Here is a 24,913-nt window from a genome sequence, read left to right as displayed (position 1 = left end):
ACTTGCAGCTTGTCTGTAGTAGAAATATTAGTCAGTTATCATGGCTGATTATTTATAGGTGTGTAATAACTAAAAATATTAGTAGCAGCCATAGTGCTTTCTTTGGATCAAGAGGAAAGTTCAATAAGAGTCGTTGGCTTTGGCCAGTGATAGTAATGTTTAAGGCTGCTCTCACATCAACTTGGAATGAATTATTCGCAGTTTTGTTGTTAGTTGTTGTTGCTATTGTTGTTGTTGGGGTCTTCAGTCCAGAGACTGGTTTGATGCAGCTCTCCATGCTACTCTATCCTGTGCAAGCTTCTTCATCTCCCAGTACCTACTGCAACCTTCATCCTTCTGAATCTGTTTAGTGTACTCATCTCTTGGTCTCCCTCTACGAATTTTACCCTCCACGCTGCCCTCCAATACCAAATTGGTGATCCCTTGATGCCTCAGAATATGCCCTAACAACTGAACCCTTCTAGTCAAGTTGTGCCACAGATTTCTCTTCTCTCCAATTCTATTCAATACCTCCTCATTAGTTATATGATCTACCCATCTAATCTTCAGCATTCTTCTGTAACACCACATTTCGAAACCTTCTAGTTTCTTCTTGTCTAAACTATTTATGATCCACATTTCACTTCCATACATGGCTACACTCCATACAAATACTTTCAAAAACGACTTCCTGACACTTAAATCTCTACTCGATGTTAACAAATTTCTCTTCTTCAGAAACACTTTCCTTGCCATTGCCAGTCTACATTTGATATCCTTTCTACTTCGACCATCATCAGTTATTTTGCTCCCCAAACAGCAAAACTCATTTACTACCTTAAGCGTCTCATTTCCTAATCTAATTCCTGCAGCATCACCCGACTTAATTCAACTACATTCCATGATCCTCGTTTTGCTTTTGTTGATGTTCATCTTATATCCTCCTTTGAAGACACTGTCCATTCCGTTCAGCTGCTCTTCCAGGTCCTTTGCTGTCTCTGACAGAATTACAATATCATCGGCGGACCTCAAAGTTTTTATTTCTTCTCCACAGATTTTAGTACCTACTCCAAATTTTTGTTTCCTTTACTGTTGCTCAATATACAGATTGAATAACATTGGGGATAGGCTACAACCCTGTCTCACTCCCTTCCCGAACACTTTTTCCCTTTCATGCCCCTCCACTCTTCTAACTGCCATCTGGTTTCTGTACAAATTGTAAATAGCCTTTCGCTCTCTGTATTTTACCCCTGCCACCTTCAGAATTTGAAAGAGAGTATTCCAGTCAACATTGCCAAAAGCTTTCTCTAAGTCTACAAATGCTAGAAACGTAGGTTTGCCTTTCCTTAATCTGTCTTCTAAGATAAGTCGTAGGGTCAGTATTGCCTCACGTGTTCCAATATTTCTACGGAATCCAAACTGATCTTCCCCGATGTCGGCTTCTACCAGTTTTTCTATTCGTCTGTAAAGAATTCGTGTTAGTATTTTGCAGCTGTGGCTTATTAAACTGATAGTTCGGTAATTTTCACATCTGTCAGCACCTGCTTTCTTTGGGATTGGAATTATTATATTCTTCTTGAAGTCTGAGGGTATTTCGTCTGTCTCATACATATTTGTCACTAGATGGTAGAGTTTTGTTAGGCCTGGCTTTCCCTAGACTGTCAGTAGTTCTAATGGAATGTTGTCTACTCCTGGGGCCTTGTTTTGACTCAGGTCTTTCAGTGCTCTGTCAAACTCTTCATGCAGTATTGTATCTCCCATTTCATCTTCATCTACATTCTCTTCCATTTCTATAACATTGTCCTCAAGAACATTGCCCTTGTATAGACCCTCTATATACTCCTTCCACCTTTCTCCTTTCCCTTCTTTGCTTTGAACTGGGTTTCCATCTGAGCTCCTCTAGCCATCCCTGCTTAGCCATTTTGCACTTCCTGCCAATCTCATTTTTGAGACGTTTGTATTCCTTTTTGCCTGCTTCATTTACTGCATTTTAGTATTTTCTCCTTTTATCAATTAAATTCAGTATCTCTTCTGTTACCCAAGGATTTCTACTAGCCCTCGTCTTTTTACCTACTTGATCCTTTGCTACCTTCACTATTTCATCTCTCAAGGCTATCCATTCTTCTTCTACTGTATTTCTTTCCCCTATTCTTGTCATTCGTTCCCTAATGCTCTCCCTGAAGCTCTGTACAACCTCTGGTTTTTTCAGTTTATCCAGGTTCCATCTCCTCAAATTCCCACCTTTTAGCAGTTTCTTCAGTTTTAATCTACAGTTCATAACCAATAGATAGTGGTCAGAGTCCACATCTGCCCCTGGAAATGTCTTACAGTTTAAAACCTGGTTCCTAAATCTCTCTCTTACCATTATATAATCTATCTGAAACCTGTCAGTATCTCCAGGCTTCTTCTATGTATACAGCCTTCTTTTATGATTCTTGAACCAAGTGTTGGCTATGATTATGTTATGCTCTGTGCAAAATTCTACCAGGCGGCTTCCTCTTTCATTCCTTACACCCATTCCATATTTGCCTACTACGTTTGCTTGTCTTCCTTTTCCTATTATTGAGTTCCAACCACCCATGACTATTAAATTTTTGTCACCCTTCACTATCTGAATAATTTCATTTATCTCATCATACATTTCATCAATCTTTTCGTCATCTGCAGAACTAGTTGGCATACAAACTTGTACAAGTGTGGTAGACGTGGGCTTTGTGTCTATCTTGGCCACAATAATGCGTTCACTATGCTGTATGTAGTAGCTTACCCACATTCGTATTTTCCCATTCATTATTAAACCTACTCCTGCGTTACCCCTATTTGATTTTGTATTTATAACCCTTTATTCACCTGACCAGAAGTCTTGTTCCTCCTGCCACTGAACTTCACTAATTCCCACTATATCTAACTTTAACCTACCCATTTCCCTTTTTAAATTTTCTAACCTACCTGCCCGATTAAGGGATCTGACATTTCACACTCCGATCCGTATAACACCAATTTTCTTTCTCCTGATAACATCGTCCTCCTGAGTAGCCCCGCCCGGAGATCCGAATGGGGGACTATTTTACCTCCGGAATATTTTACCCAAGAGGATGCCATCATCATGTAAACATACAGTAAAGCTGCATGCCCTCAGGAATAATTACAGCTGTAGTTTCCCCTTGCTTTCAGCCGTTTGCTGTACCAGTACAGCAAAGCCGTTTTGGTTAGTGTTAGAAGGTCAGGTCAGTCAATTATCCAGACTGTTGCCCCTGCAACTACCGAAAAGGCTGCTACCCCTCTTCAGGAACCACACATTTGTCTGAACTCTCAACAGATACCCCTCCGTTGTGGTTGCACATATGGTACTGCTATCTGTATCGCTGAGGCACACAAGTCTCCCCACCAACGGCAAGGTCCATGTTTCAAGGGGGGGGGGGGGGTGTTAGTTGATGAAGCCAACAAATATGAGGAGGGAAAAGAACTAGTTGTGGTGACAGATTGATTTGTAACGTTGCTTGAGATCTAGGTTAGGTTGGAAGGTGACAATTTGGTGGTGAATTTGTGAAGCCAACGAATGTGATACTAACAAAACCTGTTTGTGGTGACAGGCTGATTTGTAGCTTGTCTCATTTGGATAAAAAAAGACACATTATAGTCACTATATTGTTTACAGCATTTGTCGCATGTTTCCTACATCACTGGTCAAAGCCGACAACTCTTATCGAGCATTCCTCTATATCCCTCACCCTATAGTCGACATATTCTTCACAAGAGTACACCAACTATATTGATATTTAAAACAACCATAATGTGTCATTTATTTTTCAGTCTCAGTTGCTCATTTTTTAACACATGACGTGTTGATTGTTCCCGATCATACTCAGGTCTAGAATATGGTTGTGTTAGCAACCTGCTGTGTCTGTGTTGAAACTGCTTATCACTCAGGTTGTTCTGACACAGACGTATTTGTTGACACAAACATAGGTCTGAAGATTTTCCAGGGAGATTGAAACTTGTGACATAAAAAATATGACACTGGGACTGAAAAATAAATGAAATAGAAGAATTATTTTACCATTTTTCATTTGGTGGTGTCAGAAAATCAAAACTTGCTTATTATTATTATTATTATTATTATTATTATTATTATAAAATTCCTTTCTCAGATGTTATGTCTGGTTAAAAATGGAAAGTGACGCGGACCTTGATCAAGCGTGACTTCCTTTTAACTGTACGGTATATGTTACATTGCATTTAGGAACTTTCGGGTAATTGAACATGTATCAATAATTACAGATTTCTGTAGTTGTATATATACGTTTGGATGTAGCTGTATTGCGTTGATGTACTGGTGGATATTGTGTGGTATGACTCCTGTAGTTGATAGTATAATTAGTAGTATAATGTCAACTTTATCCTGATGCCACATGTCCTTTACTTCCTCAGCCAGTTGGATGTATTTTTCAATTTTTTCTCCTGTTTTCTTCTGTATATTTGTTGTATTGGGTATGGATATTTCGATTAGTTGTGTTAATTTCTTCTTTTTATTGGTGAGTATGATGTCAGGTTTGTTATGTGGTGTTGTTTTATCTGCTATAATGGTTATGCTATAATGTTCCAGTATAATTTGTATTCATCATTCTCCAGTACATTTTGTGGTGCATACTTGTACGTGGGAATGCGTTGTTTTATTAGTTTATGTTGTATGGCAAGTTGTTGATGTATTATTTTTGCTACATTGTCATGTCTTCTGAGGTATTCTGTATTTGCTAGTATTTTACATCCGCTTGTGATGTGATCTACTGTTTCTATTTGTTGTTTGCAAAGCTTGCATTTATCTGTTGTGGTATTGGGATATTTAATAATATGCTTGCTGTAATATCTGGTATTTATTGTTTGATTCTGTATTGCAATCATGAATCCTTCCGTCTCACTGTATATATTGCCTTTTCTTGGCCATGTGTTGGATGCGTCTTGATCGTTGTGTGGCTGTGTTAGATGATATGGGTGCTTGCCATGTAGTGTTTTCTTTTTCCAATTTACTTTCTTCGTATCTGTTGATGTTATGTGATCTAAAGGGTTGTAGAAGTGGTTATGAAATTGCAGTGGTGTAGCTGATGTATTTATATGAGTGATTGTTTTGTGTATTTTGCTAGTTTCTGCTTGTTCTATAAAGAATTTTTTTTAATTGTCTACCTGTCCATAATGTAGGTTTTTTATGTCGATAAATCCCCTTCCTCCTTCCTTTCTGCTTAATGTGAATCTTTCTGTTGCTGAATGTATGTGATGTATTCTATATTTGTGGCATTGTGATCGTGTTAGTGGATTGAGTGCTTCTAGGTCTGTGTTACTCCATTTCACTACTCCAAATGAGTAGGTCAATATTGGTATAGCATAAGTATTTATAGCTTTTGTCTTGTTTCTTGCTGTCAATTCTGTTTTCAGTATTTTTGTTAGTCTTTGTCTATATTTTTCTTTTAGTTCTTAATATTTGTATTATCTATTCCTATTTTTTGTCTGTATCCTAGATATTTATAGGCGTCTGTTTGTGGTTATACAATATGTGATCTTCTTGTTTAGTGTGTTTTCCCTTGAATATGCTATTTTTCTTACATTTGTCTGTTCCTAAAGCCATATTTATATCATTGCTGAATACTTCTGTTACCTTTAGTAATTGGTTGAGTTGTTGATTTGTTGCTGCCAGTAGTTTTAGATCATCCATGTATAGCAAATGTGTGATTTTGCGTTGGTATGTTCCAGTAATATTTTATCCATAATTTGTATTGTTTAGCATGTTGGATAGTGGATCCAGAGCAAGGCAGAACCAGAAAGGACTTAATGAGTCTCCTCGGTATATTCCACACTTAATCTGTATTGGCTGTGATGTGATATTATTTGAATTTGTTTGGATATTAAGTGTGGTTTTCCAATTTTTCATTACTATGTTTATGAACTGTATCAATTTAGGATCTACTTTGTATATTTCCAATATTTATAGTAACCATGAGTGGGGTACACTATCAAAAGCTGTTTGGTAATCAATGTATGCGTAGTGTAGCGTCCTTTGTTTAGTTTTAGCTTGATATGTCACCTCTGCCTCTATTATCAGTTGCTCTTTACATCCTCGTGCTCCTTTGCAACAGCCTTTTTGTTCTTCATTTATAATTTCGTTCTGTGTTGTATGTGTTATTAATTTCTGTGTAATGACTGAAGTTAAGATTATGTATATTGTTGGTAGGCATGTTATGGGGCGATATTTATCTGGGTTTGCTGTGTCTGCTTGATCTTTAGGTTTCAGATAAGTTATTCCATGTGTAAGTGTATCAGGGAATGTGTATGGGTCTGCAATGTAACTGTTAAATAGTTTAGTTAGATGTGAATGTGTTGAGGTGAACTTCTTTAGCCAGAAATTTGCAATTTTATTATTATTATTATTATTATTATTATTATTATCACTATCAATATTATTATTATTAATGTAATAGAGGGAAACATTCCACGTGGGAAAAATATATCAAAAAACAAAGATGATGTGACTTACCAAACAAAAGCGCTGGCAGGTCAAAAGACACACAAACAAACACAAACATACACACAAAATTCAAGCTTTCGCAACAAACTGTTGCCTCATCAGGAAAGAGGGAAGGAGAGGGAGAGACGAATGGATGTGGGTTTTAAGGGAGAGGGTAGGGAGTCATTCCAATCTTTCCGCTCCCGGGATTGGAATGACTCCTTACCCGCTCCCTTAAAACCCACATCCATTTGTCTCTCTCTCTCCTTCCCTCTTTCCTGATGAGGCAACAGTTTGTTGCGAAAGCTTGAATTTTGTGTGTATGTTTGTGTGTCTTTCGACCTGCCAGCGCTTTTGTTTGGTAAGTCACATCATCTTTTTTTTTTTTATTATTATTATTTAATAATCATCTGAGGCCATTTGATACAACAGTACAAAACACGTCGGTTACATTACTGAAATAATATATATACACATACACAAAGGAGGATAAGATTAGGTGGGATAGAGCAGGAAGTCAGCCATGGCCTTATCAACTGAACAGTCCCATCATTCACCTTCACAGCTTGGTAAAACCACGGAAAACTAGTGCCAGGATGGTCTGTTCAGGGAACAAATATCATTTTGGAGAGCATCCTGCTTCATATGTGTGGACTTTATTCACTGTTCCCATGTACATGGTGTCCCAGGAGGAATGGTCAGTATTCAGGGATATGACAGGAACAGTCATTTGAAACGAAAGATTCTAGTAAACGTGGGCTTTAAAATGTATATGGTGAGAGATATGAGCATGTCTTCATCTTTCATACTGTGAAATAAATCTGTTTATCTGTAATGAAGCTATTTTTGCTTTGTAACAACTTTGTAACATGATTATTGAACCATGATGGGTGCATCCCATCCCTCACTGTCTTGCTTGTCTTATACATGTCTAAGGCATATTGCACAGTGGGATTCAATCTTATCTGTTTGTGCTCCATAGCTTCATTCCCAGAGCTGAATATTTGGTGTTGACTGTTCATACACTGTGAAATCTGGTTCATGTCACTCTTGCTAAGCAAAAATATTTTTCTACCACATCTCTCAACAGTGTGTAACACCTATAGTAATTGGTTATACAACAGCCTTATGTTAACTGATTCCCTCTTTTATGTTAAATTACTTGAAAAGTTTTGGCCTGTTAGTTACTAGGAGACCTAACATGTTGGCCCCATGAATGGGTTCTCTGATTGCTCTAAGTAATTTTAAGAAAGAATTATCAGAATGACATGTGGAATAATCGGGTCTAGTGCCGGATGTTTGTGTCAGTCTGGCACAATATTTTGGCCACATAACTCGTTGCCTTCTTCAGGTGCTACCTGAGACTGCTGTATTGGAGGATCTTGTCCAGTATTTATGCCCAGAGGGCGCTGGGTGCTCTCTCTGCCATCTGCACCCGCCTGGCGCTGCCTGTAATGTGTTGTCTCTTCCCCGGTGCTCCCTCGGACGCCTGCGCCAGACTTGTTCGCCATCTGTGGCAGCTGTCTGAGGCCCGTCCTGTGTCGGGCGTTCCGTTCACGGTCCGCGCCCCCCTGGTGCTACTCCTGAGGTTTTGGTCCTGCCCTGATGCTCTCACGGACGTCTGCGCCTGGCTCGTCCACCATCTGGGGCCGGACTTGCGTTTGGCATTCCGTTCGTGGTCCGCGCCCGCTTGACGCTGCTCCTGAGGTGTTGGCACGGTGCTCCCTCGGACACCCAAGCCCGACTTGGTCTCCATCTGTGGCAGCTCTCTGAGGCCCGTCGTTTGTCAGGTGTTCTGTTCACTGTCTGCGCCCACCTGGCGCTGCTCCTGAGGTGTTGGCACTTCCCTGGTGCTCTGACAGTCGTCCGTGCTCGGCTCGTCCATCATTTGCGGTCGTGGCGGCTGTCAGAGGCCCGTCCTGCATTGGGAGTTGCGTTTGTGGTCCGTGCCCGCCTGGTGCTTCTCCTGCGGTGTTACTACTTCTTGAGATTTTTCTTGGTTCGTTTCGTTGGGCCCTGATAAGCTCCTGAGCCAGACTCCACGCCGAGCTGAGCTTGTAACCGCTGTCTCGGTTTATTAGGTTGTCTGTGACCTTGATCTCGATGGCCTCCTTTATGACACTGTCCCAAAATCTTGGAGTCTGTGTCACAATTTTTGTGTTGTTGTAGTCCATTGAATGACCGAGCTCCAGACAATGCTCCGCTATGGCAGATTTGGTTGCCTGTCCGTGTCTGGTGTGCCTCCGGTGTTCTTTGCACCTGACGTCCACCGTCCTGGTTGTCTGGCCAATGTATGATTTTCGACACTGGCAAGGGATGTTGTAAATGCCTGGTTTACGTAGCCCCAGGTCATTACAGGCAGCGCCAGGTGGGTGCGGATGGCAGAGAGAGCACCCAGCGCCCTCTGGGCATAAATACTGGACAAGATCCTCCAATACGGCAGTCTCAGGTAGCACCTGAAGAAGGCAACGAGTTACGTGGCCGAAATATTGTGCCAGAGCGACACAAACATCCGGCAGTGGACCCGATTATTCCACATGTCAAGATCTCGCCGGGAAAGCCTGAAGAGTTACAATTATCAAAATGTTCTCACACAAATCCCTGTTCTTGGCACCAGTTTCAGTTGAGTGACTGTCCCATTCTGTAGCTGGCAGATTAAGCCTCCGCCTATTATAATACCATGATCAGAAAAAGTACCCCCTGATATTCTGACTGAAGTTTCTCATATTGAAAAAATAAAAGGGGTGATCTTTGTATACCTTGAAAAAGCTTTTTATGTCCAAGATCACATTAATTAATGTTTATTACTGACAACTAGTTTTGACAGATTAATCTTCTGATCTTCAAAAACTTTTGGTTATAAGTAGTGTTCCTTATATTCTCCAAGTTTTCTCTGAAGCTGTCTGCCATTACAGCTCTCCAGGTTGCTTACTGTGATTATTTATACAATTAATGATTATTATCAACCAGATTATTTCACATCCAGAATCTATAATAATCTTACTTGATATTATGGGTTTTTATGGCAATAAAAGTGCTTCCACCCTTTGACATTTAGCATATCCTTGCAGTATTGAGAGGGGTCCAGAAAAATGTAGACACTCTTTGATTGTCAATATTAATGGAACAAAATGATGACATACCATTAAAATTCTTGCCGGGGGGAGGGAGTGGGGAGGTTATTTTGTATGTTCAAAATGACCTCTGTTAGCGACCAAATAATGTCAATACCACTGAACTGTTGACTGAACTATGGCTGTCAGTGTTGCTAGTGTGATAGCTGTACAGGACATCTTGACAGTTTCTCGTAGCTCCTTCAGTGTTGCTGACTTATGTTGATAAACTTCATTTTTCAAGATCCCCCATAGGTAGAAGTCAAGAGGTGGAAGGTTTGGAAACTGTGTTGGGAATTCAACAGTTCCTCTTCAACCTATCCATCGCCCATGTAGATTTTCATCCAAGTAGGCTCTGACATCTCTGTGGTAATGAGGTGGGGCACCATGTTGTTGTAGGTAGAAATCTTTCATTTCCAAACATGTCTCAGATGGCAGGTAAAATCAGTGTTTGCAGCATATGGAGATACACCCCATGAGTTGTTACCTTCCAAGAAGAATGGGCCAATCAAACCGCATGATGACAGACTACACCATACATTATCACCAACTAGATTAACACGTTTGTCCACACGAACGTGAGGATTTTCGGGAGCCCTTTACACAAAGTTGTGGGAGTTTTATAATACCTTTCAGTTTGAATTTTACCTCGTCATACCAGATAACTATCCCCGTAAGATGTTCATCCTCACAAAACATGCCTTCAAACCACTTGCAGTACGTCATCCTCCGATTCGGGTCATCCTTGCTCATAGCATGCAGTGATTTTCGAATATACACTTTCCACTTTGGAGTCTTCAGAATTCATTGTGTGCTTGATTGGCTTACTCCGTTTTCATGTGCACCCTGCTTCATAGATTTTTGAAGTGATCAAGTAAAATGTTGCAACACTGGAAGGTGAACTTGTTGATATTTTTGGTCAGTCAGACCTTCCCTTACGCACATCCTGAGCAGTACCATTGGCTTCAAATTTATCCCGAATATGATAAATTGTTGTACATGTTGGTGGCTCAGTTCCGTACACATTACCCCATTGCTGTTGTACCTCCATCAAGTTTTCCTATTTACAGTACCACTTCAATATGGGCTTATGTTGATAAAATGAAAATATTGCTCCATGCATTGCTGCATTGTCATCTGCTGCAAAATGCATGCAAAGATCTGTGGAGAAAACAACGGACTATGCTGCTGCGCAAAATTGCAAAGCTATGTCATTTTGTTCCAAAGGTATTAATTATCAAAGAATGTCTACATTTTTCTGGACCTCTCTGTATATTCCAATCTGCATTTAAAATTTTTCTGCTCTTCACTTCCAGCTTTCTGTTCCTAGTACTGTGTGACCATTATTACCTTTAATAAGAGAGATTGATTCTCGTGTCTTATTTTGGATACACCTGCAGTTTATTTATACCACAATGACATTATGTTTTTCCAATCTACAAGGACAGTAGTTTTCCTATATGATTAATATATCTTATCTACCCCTTTCTTTGATTATGACTGCTGATTCACCACATACTCTATATAAGCACTTTCCTAAACTATGAGGAGGTAAGACAACCACAAAATTGTTTTTTAAAGCTTTTCAAATTATTTACAAAATGACCTTATCCTCTTCAAAATACTCTCCATTACAACAAATACATTTGTCCTACAAGTGCTTTCACTGTTCGAAACATTTTTTTGTAGGTGCCTGAGCATGTTTATTAGAATAGAGTTTTTGATAACTCTGTACGAGATGGAATTCATATAAAGTTAAAACATGCATTTTAAGGTTTGGAAGACGGAGAAGCTGTTATTTACTTAGGTAGCATGCGGAACAGTTGGCGTGTAGTTGATTTCTGTTCTTTTTCTGTAGATAGTGTGCTTTGACCTGCACTACATCTCTGCCATCTAAATCGGAAGTAATTTGTTTCATTTTCAAAACCAAATTTTTATCCCTTAATAAATTTCACACTGAAAGAAAACTGATGTTCTTTGTAACGTTTCTTCTGTTCCATTGGACAATCTTCAATTGTAACACTACACCTCTGTGTTCATTTTTTTCGGTGTGAGAGTTTTCCAAACTTTTGTCATGAGAGCACTCACTGTTATGAAAACTGCATCTGTTAGGTCATACATGTCTGAATTTGTTACACTCTTGGATAGGATTCTGGTGTTTTTTCATATCATTGTTTGTTACTCCTTCTACTATCTTGGCCGTGTATGGTATCACATAGAATCTTTTTGTATTGAGTGAGATGGTGCATTAATTGAACTGTTGGACTCTTATTTTGGAGGCACAGGTTGTAATGCTCAGTCGTCTACTTTGGTTGAGGTCATTTTTGATTCCCCTAAATCAGTTCAGACAAATGCTATGCAAGCAATGTGAACAAAGCAATAGTTGACTCCTTCGACAGTTTTGGTTGCTATAAATTACTGTTCATCTTAAATGATTCTAATATTTATTGATCTTAGAACCCTAAACATCCTTCATTGTTATCACTTTAATTCACATCTTTTGGATCAAATTTAAAAATGTGTTTCTATGTTCAGAGATTCCTGTGTGTTTGCAATATAGCCAGCTCCTCTAGTTTCAGTGGATGTTTAATTTCTTCTGAAATGAATTTTTTTTTCCATTTTCTTCAGCACATTATTTTCTTCATGCTCTGTTCCTCTATCCTACTTTCTACATTAAAAAAAAATTCTATATTTCATTAGAATTTGTTCATAGGATTCCAGTTCCAACATTGACAAACTGCAGTATACAGTATCCCCACAAATTTGTATTTATTGTGTGTGCAGAACTTTCTTTATGCCCTATGAACTATTCACTGGTTTAAATGTGAATTCTGTTCAGTCTCTCCCTTTCCTATTCTTGTGTGTCTTGCCCATCATCTTTTGTTGTCATTTATCCTCCCTCTCACAACCCTGAACTATCCCTGCAGTCACTGTCCCTAATGCTGTCCTGCATATCAGTCGAGCGCACATAGTGTGCCACCTTTTAGTTTTTAGATTTTTCTTTAAAGCTTCATATTTCTTTCTTGGTGTTTGGTCATCTCTTATTTCAGAACTTGCCTTGCATTTCCTCACTTTTTTTGTTCCAGCAAATAGTGTATTCTCCATTCCCCTATTTTAACTTGTGGATGTTACGCACTTTTAATCTTAGTATTTGTGTGCAATCAGTGTCAAGGGGCTGTAGTGTCACCCATGCCATTTGCAATGAACTTATCAAACTTTCATGTACTTCATTATAAATATTGCTCTTTAATCGTGGACTCTTTCAGCAGAAATAAATTAACTCCACTTGAGGCAAAAGCATAGTCTTCACTACTCATAATCCAGAATTCATATATTTAACTTATTCTTCTTTTGTAGGGTGAGTATTATTGCAATTTATGTTGTCTGCCATAATTTGTTAGGCATGGTTTATTGAGCTTTCTATATCCCGAGGCAGATTCTTTTTTCTTCACACCTCTGAATGGCTGATACCAGGTATTGCAGTAGTGTAAGAGGGGGAGAAGCTTCTTTTAAATAACCACGAAGAGTTAGTTTAAATGTGCATTTGTTAATAAAACAGGGATATAGCTACACTGTTATAGACAGTATTTTTCAGCTTTGATCTGTTGAACAATTTATAGTTGATCATAATTTTTTTAAAGTGCTGTTCTCAATCATTCTCTTGCACCCCTTGCACTGTTCAGTTGACAGTTTGTAATTGAAGTTGGTCAGTGCTATTGCTAAAACTTATTAGTACTGCTATGGCATGTACTTAAGAAAGTGTTGGACCTATAAGGGTGTCACATGTCTACCTGATCTAGTAGTTCACTGCATTGCTATTGTGCTTCATGTTACATTCCAGTCTCGGAAACCGACGTACAGCTGGGAGACCAGTGTCGTGACCACATGCCCCTCCATATCCGCATCCAGTGACGCCTGTGGGCTGAGGATGACACGGCAGCTGGACGGTACTGTTGGGCCTTCATGACTTGTCCGGGAGGAGTTTTTAGTTTTTTAGTTTATATGTTACATTGTCTTTACAGAGTATAACCTTACATACAAACAAAATAACAAAACATATTTTGAAATGTGAAAAATTGTTACTTTAGTCTTCTAATTACATTCAGTATTCTTTTATTTAAAAGGACCATACTAATAGGACTCTCTTGTTGACTGTATAATCCTTCTTGTACATTCTTTTTTTCCTGATTTTTATACTTTAGATGAAATTTGATGAACTCTGGAAAATTCTCCCAAGCTTTCAGTGGAGGATCTGTACCTTCACTACATTATTCTATATTGTGTGGCATGAGAATTCACTGTGTTTTATCTTTGTTGTTTCATTTCTCAAATAAATTTGTCATGATTTTTCTCATTATTTAGAATTGTTAAAGAAAAAGAGGAAAGCTCTTTCTGGAGATAACCTGGAATTAGTGGCAAATACTTGCCAAAGGCTTGCGCAGCTGTATTTCCGTGATGGGAGGTATGAGGAGGCATTAGAACAGTATAAGGTATATATGCATTATTTATTTATGAAGTTTGTTTTATGTTATTTCTTATTTATTAACAGTAATAGTCATTATATGTACTGAAAACTGGCAAAAGCTGGAGTTAAGTTGAGCTGAAGTTAAGTTGAGCTGAAGTTTTACCAAGTACTTAACGGTGTTCAGAAAGGACATATTAAATTAAATTAAAGAGTGAAATGGAAAATATTAGAAGTGTCAAACCTGGCAGTTGTCAGGAGGATGAAAAGAAACTATGAATTACTCTTTGTAAACAAATGATTTTATCCAAAAAATTGATAAGTTACTCTGGTATCACAGAATTATGCTGCTCACAACAAAAAATGAGGCAGCTGAGAAAATAAATACTGTATTAAGAATGCTCTAAGTGTTGTACCACGAGACTGATTGGTTCTCATTGTCAGTAAGAAAGTTTTTACAAGTTGCTCCTTGCAAAGAAGAAAGCGGTAACCAGCCACAGTTCATAATTTGTTTATTTACGCAAGTAGTCCCTTTGCAGTTTTTGTCAGTTTGATCTTCAGATGGCGGTTCACTTTTCTATTACATTTGTTGTTGTTTACATTAGTTGTTTGTTGCTTTTCCAACAACTAATGTAAACAAGAACAAATGTAATATAATATCCAGAACAACCTTAAGTGGAGTGTCTGCATAAAACAAGTGGTAGGAAAAGCAGATGCCAGATTGGAATTCAGGAAGAGTCTAAAGGAAATGTAACACATTTGCATAGGAAGTGCCTCACAAGGCAGTTGTTTGACCAATTCTTGAGTATTGCTCGTCAATCTGGGGCCGTTACCAAGTAGGCCTGATAGAAAAGATAGAGAAGAGTGAATGAAGGCCGCTACATTTCGTCACAGGTTCATTTAGACGCCATTAAAGTGTTACAGAGATGCTCAACAAACTCCAGTGGCAGAAGTTACAAGAGAGCTGTTATGCATCACAGAAAGATTTGCTACTGAAATTTTGAGCAAGCACTTTCTGGAAGAGTAAGGCAACATATTATTTCTTCCCATATATATCTCACCGTACCGTAGGTGCAACCACAACGGAGAAGTATCTGTTGAGAGGCCAGACAAACGTGTGGTTCCTGAAGAGGGGCAGCAGCCTTTTCAGTAGTTGCAGGGGCAACAGTCTGGATGATTGACTGATCTGGCCTTGTAAAGCTAACCAAAATAGCTTTGCTGTTCTGGTATTGTGAACGGCTGATAGCAAGGGGAAACTACAGCCATAATTTTTCCCGAGGGCATGCAGCTTTATTTTATAGTTAAATGATGATGGCGTCCTCTTGGGTAAAATATTCCGGAGGTAAAATAGTCCCCCATTCTGATCTCCGGGCGGGGACTACTCAGGAGGACGTCGTTATCAGGAGAAAGAAAACTGGCGTTCTACGGATCGGAGCGTGGAATGTCAGATCCCTTAATCGAGCAGGTAGTTTAGAAAATTTAAAAAGGGAAATGGATAGGTTAAAGTTAGATACAGTAGGAATTAGTGCAGTTTGCTGGCAGGAGGAACAAGACTTCTGGTCAGGTGAATAAAGGGTTATAAATACAAAATCCAATATGGGTAATGCAGGAGTCGGTTTAATAATGAATAAAAAAATAGGAATGTGTTTAAGCTACTACAAATAGAATAGTGAACGCATTATTGTGGCCAAGATAGACACAAAGCCCACACCTACTACAGTAGTACAAGCTTATATGCCAACTAGTTCTGCAGATGACGAAGAAATTGAAGAAATGTATGATGAAATAAAAGAAATTATTCAGATAGTGAAGGGAGACGAAAATTTAATAGTCATGGGTGACTGGAATTAGGTAGTAGGAAAAGGGAGAGAAGGAAACGTAGTAGGTGAATAAGGAATGAAAGAGGAAGCCGCCTGATAGAATTTTGCACAGAGCACAACTTAATCATAGCTAACACTTGGTTCAAGAACCATAAAAGAAGGCTGTATACATGGAAGAAGCCTAGAGATACTGACAGGTTTCAGATAGATTATATAATGGTAAGACAGAGATTTAGGAACCAGGTTTTAAATTGTAAGACGTTTCCAGGGGCAGATGTGGACTCTGACCACAATCTATTGGTTATGAACTGTAGATTAAAACTGAAGAAACTGCAAAAAGGTGGGAATTTAAGGAGATGGGACCTGAATAAACTGAAAGAACCAGAGGTTGTACAGAGTTCCAGGGAGAGCATAAGGGAACAATTGACAGGAATGAGGGAAAGAAATACAGTAGAAGAAGAATGGGTAGCTTTGAGAGATGAAATAGTGAAGCCACCAGAGGATCTGGTTGGTAAAAAGACGAGGGCTAGTAGATATCCTTTGGTAACAGAAGAAATATTGAATTTAATTGATGAAAGGAGAAAATATAAAAATGCAGTAAATGAAGCAGGCAAAAAAGAATACAAACGTCTCAAAAATGAGATCGACAGGAAGTGCAAAATGGCTAAGCAAGGATGGCTAGAGGACAAATGTAAGGATGTACAGGCTTATCTCACTAGGGGTAAGATAGATACTGCCTACAGGAAAATTAAAGAGACCTTTGGAGAGAAGAGAACCACTTCTATGAATATCAAGATCTCAGATGGAAACCCAGTTCTAAGCAAAGAAGGGAAAGCAGAAAGGTGCAAGGAGTATATAGAGGGTCTGTACAAGGGCAATATACTTGAGGACAATTTTATGGAAATGGAAGAGGATGTAGATGAAGATGAAATGGGAGATACAATACTGCGTGAAGAGTTTGACAGAGCACTGAAAGACCTGAGTCGAAACAAGGCCCCCGAAGTAGACAACATTCCATTAGAACTATTGATAGCCTTGGGGGAGCCAGCCCTAACAAAACTCTACCATCCGGAGAGTAAGATGTATGAGACAGGTGAAATACTCTCAGACTTCAAGAAGAATATAATAATTCCAATCCCAAAGAAAGCAGGTGTTGACAGATGTGAAAATTACCGAACTATCAGTTTAAATAACTTAAATACTGCAAAATACTAATGTGAATTCTTTACAGACGAATGGAAAAACTGGTAGAAGCTGACCTCAGGGAAGATCAGTTTGGATTCCGTAGAAATATTGGAACACGTGAGGCAATACTGACCCTACGACTTATCTTAGGAGACAGATTAAGAAAAGGCAAACCTATGTTTCTAGCCAGAATGAGATTTTCACTCTGCAGCGGAGTGTGCGCTGATATGAAACTTCCTGGCAGATTAAAACTGTGTGCCCGACCGAGACTCGAACTCGGGACCTTTGCCTTTCGCGGGCAAGTGCTCTACCATCTGAGCTACCGAAGCACGACTCACGCCCGGTACTCACAGCTTTACTTCTGCCAGTACCTCGTCTCCTACCTTCCAAACTTTACAGAAGCTCTTCTGCGAACCTTGCAGAACTAGCACTCCTGAAAGAAAGGATATTGCGGAGACATGGCTTAGCCACAGCCTGGGGGATGTTTCCAGAATGAGATTTTCACTCTGCAGCTGTGAGTACCGGGCGTGAGTCGTGCTTCGGTAGCTCAGATGGTAGAGCACTTGCCCGCGAAAGGCAAAGGTCCCGAGTTCGAGTCTCGGTCGGGCACACAGTTTTAATCTGCCAGGAAGTTTCATATCAGCGCACACTCCGCTGCAGAGTGAAAATCTCATTCTGGAAACATCCCCCAGGCTGTGGCTAAGCCATGTCTCCGCAATATCCTTTCTTTCAGGAGTGCTAGTTCTGCAAGGTTCGCAGAAGAGCTTCTGTAAAGTTTGGAAGGTAGGAGACGAGGTACTGGCAGAAGTAAAGCTGTGAGTACCGGGCGTGAGTCGTGCTTCGGTAGCTCAGATGGTAGAGCACTTGCCCGCGAAAGGCAAAGGTCCCGAGTTCGAGTCTCGGTCGGGCACACAGTTTTAATCTGCCAGGAAGTTTCATATCAGCGCACACTCCGCTGCAGAGTGAAAATCTCATTCTGGAAACATCCCCCAGGCTGTGGCTAAGCCATGTCTCCGCAATATCCTTTCTTTCAGGAGTGCTAGTTCTGCAAGGTTCGCAGAAGAGCTTCTGTAAAGTTTGGAAGGTAGGAGACGAGGTACTGGCAGAAGTAAAGCTGTGAGTACCGGGCGTGAGTCGTGCTTCGGTAGCTCAGATGGTAGAGCACTTGCCCGCGAAAGGCAAAGGTCCCGAGTTCGAGTCTCGGTCGGGCACACAGTTTTAATCTGCCAGGAAGTTTCATATCAGCGCACACTCCGCTGCAGAGTGAAAATCTCATTCTGGAAACATCCCCCAGGCTGTGGCTAAGCCATGTCTCCGCAATATCCTTTCTTTCAGGAGTGCTAGTTCTGCAAGGTTCGCAGAAGAGCTTCTGTAAAGTTTGGAAGGTAGGAGACGAGGTACTGGCAGAAGTAAAGCTGTGAGTACCGGGCGTGAGTCGTGCTTCGGTAGCTCAGATGGTAGAGCACTTGCCCGCGAAAGGCAAAGGTCCCGAGTTCGAGTCTCGGTCGGGCACACAGTTTTAATCTGCCAGGAAGTTTCATATCAGCGCACACTCCGCTGCAGAGTGAAAATCTCATTCTGGAAACATCCCCCAGGCTGTGGCTAAGCCATGTCTCCGCAATATCCTTTCTTTCAGGAGTGCTAGTTCTGCAAGGTTCGCAGAAGAGCTTCTGTAAAGTTTGGAAGGTAGGAGACGAGGTACTGGCAGAAGTAAAGCTGTGAGTACCGGGCGTGAGTCGTGCTTCGGTAGCTCAGATGGTAGAGCACTTGCCCGCGAAAGGCAAAGGTCCCGAGTTCGAGTCTCGGTCGGGCACACAGTTTTAATCTGCCAGGAAGTTTCATATCAGCGCACACTCCGCTGCAGAGTGAAAATCTCATTCTGGAAACATCCCCCAGGCTGTGGCTAAGCCATGTCTCCGCAATATCCTTTCTTTCAGGAGTGCTAGTTCTGCAAGGTTCGCAGAAGAGCTTCTGTAAAGTTTGGAAGGTAGGAGACGAGGTACTGGCAGAAGTAAAGCTGTGAGTACCGGGCGTGAGTCGTGCTTCGGTAGCTCAGATGGTAGAGCACTTGCCCGCGAAAGGCAAAGGTCCCGAGTTCGAGTCTCGGTCGGGCACACAGTTTTAATCTGCCAGGAAGTTTCTATGTTTCTAGCATTTGTAGACTTAGAGAAAGCTTTTGACCATGTTGACCAGAATACTCTCTTCGAAATTCTGAAGGTGGCAGGGGTAAAATACAGGGAGCGAAAGACTATTTACAATTTGTATAGAAACCAGAAGGCAGTTATAAGAGTCGAGGAACATGAAAGGGAAACAGTGTTTGGGAAGGGAGTGAGACAGGGTTGTAGCCTATCTCGATGTTATTCAATCTGTATATTGAGCAAGCAGTAAAGGAAACAAAATAAAAATTTGGAGTAGGTGTTAAAATCCGTGGAGAAGAAATAAAAACTTTGAGGTTCGCCGATGACATTGTAATTCTGTCAGAGACAGCAAAGGACTTGGAAGAGCAGTTGAACGGAATGGATAGTGTCATGAAAGGAGAGTATAAGATGAACATCAGCAAAAGCAAAATGAGGATAATGGAATGTAGCCAAATTAAGTCGGGTGATGCTGAGGGGATTAGATTAGGAAATGAGACACTTAAAGTAGTAAAGGAGTTTTGCTATTTGGGGAGCAAAATAACTGATGATGGTTGAAGTTGAGAAGATGTAAAATGTAGACTGGCAATGGCATGGAAAGCGTTTCTGAAGAAGAGAAATTTGTTAACATCGAGTATAGATTTAAGTGTCAGGAAGTCGTTTCTGAAAGTATTTGTAGGGAGTGTAGCCATGTATGGAAGTGAAACATGGACGAAAACTAGTTTGGACAAGAAGAGAATAGAAGCTTTCGAAATGCCCTGCTACAGAAGAATGCTGAAGATTAGATGGGTAGATCATATAACTATTGAGGAAGTACTGAATAGGATTGAGGGAGAAGAGAAGTTTGTGGCACAACTTGACAAGAAGAAGGGATCGGTTGGTAGGACATGTTCTGCAGCATCAAGGGGTTACCAATTTAGTATTTGAGGGCAGTATGGAGGGTGAAAATCGTATAGGGAGACCAAGAGATGAATACACTAAACAGATTCAGAAGGATGTAGGTTGCAGTAGGTACTGGGAGATGAAGAAGCTTGCACAGGATAGAGTAGCATGGAGGGCTGCATCGGGCTAGTCTCAGGTCTGAAGACCACAACAACAACATCTCACGAAGTGACGGTGATGAGAAAATTCGAGAAATTAGAACTAATGCACGTGCCATTCCTGACTGACTGGAACAGGGAAGGGAGGGATCAGTTAGTGGTACCAGACGTACCCTCCACCACACATCATTAGGTTGCTTGTGGAGTATGATGTAGATGTAGATAAACATGGACAACTGTCTGAAGATTAACAGTCTATTTGAAACTGGTGATGTAACATTATTAACAATGGATAGTTGTGTTTTCTTTTATCTAAGAATCAACTTGTATTTTATACACAGCCATGGTGCCAAAAATGTCAGTTTTGAACAAAATACAGGAAGAAAATATTTTTTGGAGTGCCATTAATACTAAGACACTGTGTTTTATTTATGATAATACCTACAGAAATACAGCATTAACTTTTTAACTGGTAGAACTGTAGTCAAATATTTTCATATCCTTTAAATTTTGGAACTCCAAAGGGAAGCACAACTTGGCACAAAGACCATGCTCCATCTACTAACGCATGTTTGAAAGACTTTCTCCATTGTTTGGTACTAGGATCAATTCTAGGGACATGTAACAGAGTACCGAGAACGGAATAGCACAGAAAATGGATTTTGTGAAAAATGGCACTATGATCATTTTGTGTTTACACTCTCCAACTGGTGTTTGGGTATTTGTTGCTTTTAGAAGAAGTTTATCTTTTAGTGACATTAAGCCTTTTGCAGTCTGCCATATTGAGCTTACATATAGCTTTTGGCCACAGTCTTTGTCAGTAAAACACGCACGCACGCGCGCACACACACACACACACACACACACACACACACACACAAAAGCAAGCACACCTCATGCACACAAGACCATCAACTCTAGCATCTCAGGCTGGAATGCAACATCATGTGGGATGCAAGCAGCATTCTAGTGGGGCGTGAAAGGGATAGTAGACTAAGAGTGGGGAGAGAGACGAACACTATCTGATGGAGAGTGCAGGGACTAGACTGCCAACAGGCGCAGTGTCAGCAGGTTGTGAAAAAAAAAAAGGAGAGCAGTGGTGAAATATGGGCAGATGCATTGGCAGAGACCTGCAAATAAACGGGGTGGGAGTTGAGAGGGGGGGGGGGGGGGGGGGGGGGGAGATGATAGGACAGAGAGGGTGGAAACTGTTGGGTGGAGGGTATGGGGCAGTATGTTACCATAGGTTGTGGCCGGAATAATTATGATGCCAGAGAATATATTGTAAGGATAACTCCCATCTGCGCAGTTCAGAAAAGCTGGTGGTGGAGGGAAGGATCCAGATGGCTCGAGTAGTGAAGCAACCGTTGTAATCAAGTGTGTTATGTTCAGGTGCATGCTGTGCCACAGGGTGGTCTGCTTTGCTCTTGTCCACAGCAAAGTGGCCCACACCACCCACCCACTCTGTCCTACCATTTCCTCCCTGTACTCACCTCCTAACCTGTTTATTTGCAGCCCTCTTCTAGCACATCTGCCCGTCTTTCCCCATTCCTCTCCTTTGTTGCTGCTTTTTCCCCTCCTCCCTGCCCACAACCTCCTGACACTCTGCCTGCTGGCACCCTACACCCTGCACACTCCGCCAGACAGTGTTTCTCTCTCTCCCCATCCATACGTTATATCCCTTCCCCACCTCCTCCAGATTACTGCTTGCATCCCACGTGAGTTTACGTTCCGGCCTGAGATACTGGAGTTGACAGTAGTATGTGCTTTGAGGTGTGCTTTCTTGAAAAATGACATTTCCCCACAAAAGAATGTAGTTTATTGTGGTATACCCAGATTGTCATAGGTCTTCACTTTAAGTTGTTCATAGGTGACGAAATAAAAAGTATTTTTGAAAAAAGTAATACAAATGTGATTTTTTTCATATATTTAATGCAACACTTTATTTAAAGAAAGCTAACTGATGTTCATAAGATCTGTACAAATTTCTGAGTGAAATAACACAAGAAAATTGAAAGCTTTAATATTATTTGCACAGATTATGATGATGATGATGATGATGATGGTGATAATGGATTTGGACCAGAATATATTTTGCCAGACCATCAGAATGGCTTAGATGGTTTGTGCCCCTGCATGAAAGTAAAGTAAGACTTTTGTTGACTCCCATATAAGGATGCTATAAAACTTCTAGCCTTAGCTGTTGTGACATCCTTCCATTATGTGGGCTGGACAAAGTAGTAGCATGTCGAGATATAAATTGCTTAGCTGAGCTGTTTGTTTTGGTTACAATTAGTTGAAGTAATGCTGCAGTAAATAATAAATTGAAATGTTCAATTGCAGAAGATCCATTTGTGGCGTATGCAAATAAACAAACTGAGAACATTAACTTCATAAAAAAAATCACAGAAACAATATTAAATAGCAAAACTGCACAAAAATGACAGTCAGATGAAATAGCAAAATGTAAGCAAGTATTATAAAGCATAGTGTCAACAAGCAATTTCACAGTAGCAGAGTTATCGTTGGTATTTCACTGGAATGATGCTTGAAAGTCGATAAATATTTATGTACGCATAAATCGAAACTTTGAGCATCGGCACTGTTCACACTAGCTACATCTAGAGGAGATGCTAAACAAAAGTATACAGAGTACGGTACCAATGAATCGGCACTCTGTCAGTAATGTCATCTGTGGGGGATGATGATAGATCATTACCTTGACATTCAAAGGTTGAAAGTAGATACTTGCTGTGAGTTGCTATGGGTGATAACTGTGATAAATTAATAACCAATTTCTTTTACTGAATCCAAATTCAGATGTTATTTTTAGTGAAACGTTCAAAGAAACTTTGAAACTCATTTTGAATAGTTACCTGACTAATAAAATACTGGCGACTTCAATCTACCCTTGACGTGTTGGTGGAAATACATGTTTAGTCGATTGTAGGTGTAAAACATCATCTAAAATTATAGTAAATACTTCTCTGAATATTAGATTGAACTATTATAGTTCAGGAGCCCACACAAAGTGTAAATGTTGCAATAGCTTACTAGACAAATAATTCTGAGCAAAAAGAGAGCATTGTGACTGATGTAGAAATTAGGGACCACAAGGCTGTTGTAGCGAGACTGAATACCGTAACTCACAAATCCACCAAAAATAAATGCTCCATATATCTATTTAAAGAAGTATATAATAATTTGCTTAACTGCTTCATAAGTGACAGTTTCCAGTCTTCAGTGCTTTATATGAGAGCTTGGATCTCTGGTTCTTTCCCAACATAGCTGCAACAGTTTACAACTATAATACCAATGTTTCCTGTCTGCCATCACCTTATGTTTGACAGCTCCCTTTGAGACTGTACCCATAGTTTTCATAGACCCTTTATCCTAAATAACTTCCCATCCCACTCCATACAAGCCCTGCTGCTAGTGCAGCTGCCTCCTGTTTTTAGTGGACCCCTGATCTATTAAGGCCATCCGGGCACCTCTCCACATGATGCAAGTCAAGGAATCAGCAATCCACATGGAAGCAGAACCATTTGAGCCTCTGATTCAGATCCCTCCAGTCTTTGATTCAAACCCTTCACTTGACTCTGCGCCTAACGTTCACAGTCAGTTCTGTCAATGATGCTGCAGGTGACGAGCTCCGCTGTCATCTTGCAAACAAGGCTGACTATCTTTACCATTTCAGATAGCTGCCAGAAATCACAGAGACCTTCCTCTGATCCAAAGCAACATATTGTTGGCATTGATCTGAGTGTTCGCCCCCAATAGCTGAGTGGTCAGTGCGACAGAATGTCAATCCTAAGGGCCCGAGTTCGATTCCTGGCTGGGCCGGAGGTTTTCTGCACTCAGAGACTGGATGTTGTGTTGTCCTAATTACCATCATTTCATTCCCATCGACGTGCAAGCTGCTGAAGTGGCGTCAAATTGAAAGACTTGCACTCGAAGAACAGCCTACCCGACAGGATGCCCTAGTCACATGACATTTACATTTATGTACTGAACTGAGCCACCACCCGTAGCTGGGTTCACACTTGGCTCTTTGTGACATCTAAGAGAATTTGTTCCATATCTAGAATACTCCCCCCAGTATGAATGCAGAGTGCACACTCTATTTTTTCCCTTCCTTAGCAGCAATATCCGTAAGGGACTCTCCATCACATGCTCAACATTGGAGCTCCCATCAGCCAATGGCAGTTGGAAGCTCAAGCATTAAGCACATATCAAAGCTGCAGGGAGCTTACAGACTGAGAGGATTCCTCTAAACTAGGACAAACAGCTGCAACTTGCTCAATATCTTCATTAGCCACAGACTGCACTTGGAACATGTTTGTCAGACAAACTAGGGAGGCCTTTTTGATCGGCCTCATGGAAAGTATTCTGCCGCCTGTCACACCTTGAAATGGCCTTTCATGACTATGGGTGAGGGGTCAGCTATAACACGGTCAGTGACCAGGCCATCTACATCAGTGGACTGATTGGGAAGGGCACAAATAACTTGCTGGATGTCCCTTGGATTCCTCATGTCAGGCTCTTCACAGTGTTGCCCATTGGGAACAGCCTCATGCTGTGTGACCAGAGAGACCACTACCTGTAGCTGTGAGCAGAGGGACTTCAACTCAGCTCTCATCCAAACACAGTATTGACAGTCTGTTCCCATACGAAAGATCGTGT

The 24,913-nt window shown here is 40.6% G+C and overlaps 1 protein-coding gene across 4 annotated transcripts in view; it reads left to right on the top strand.

Moving 5' to 3' along the window:
- LOC124607036 (tonsoku-like protein) overlaps nucleotides 1-24,913 on the top strand; it is a 276,592-nt gene that overhangs the window by 7,422 nt on the left and 244,257 nt on the right. Inside the window, exons 1-2 of one of the 4 annotated variants that reach the window (XM_047139205.1) lie at nucleotides 7,062-7,172; nucleotides 13,951-14,078. In XM_047139205.1, the coding sequence (XP_046995161.1) occupies nucleotides 7,121-7,172; nucleotides 13,951-14,078 (180 nt within the window). In that variant the 5' untranslated portion in view covers nucleotides 7,062-7,120. Of the gene's footprint in view, nucleotides 1-7,061; nucleotides 7,173-13,501; nucleotides 13,536-13,950; nucleotides 14,079-24,913 lie in introns of those variants that run through there. The other 3 variants (XM_047139204.1, XM_047139206.1, XM_047139207.1) reach the window with 3 other exon arrangements.

This window comes from Schistocerca americana, chromosome 3 (genome assembly GCF_021461395.2).
Source record: "Schistocerca americana isolate TAMUIC-IGC-003095 chromosome 3, iqSchAmer2.1, whole genome shotgun sequence".
Taxonomy (NCBI): Eukaryota; Metazoa; Arthropoda; class Insecta; order Orthoptera; family Acrididae; genus Schistocerca; species Schistocerca americana.
This window is presented reverse-complemented; position numbering and strand designations above follow the sequence as displayed.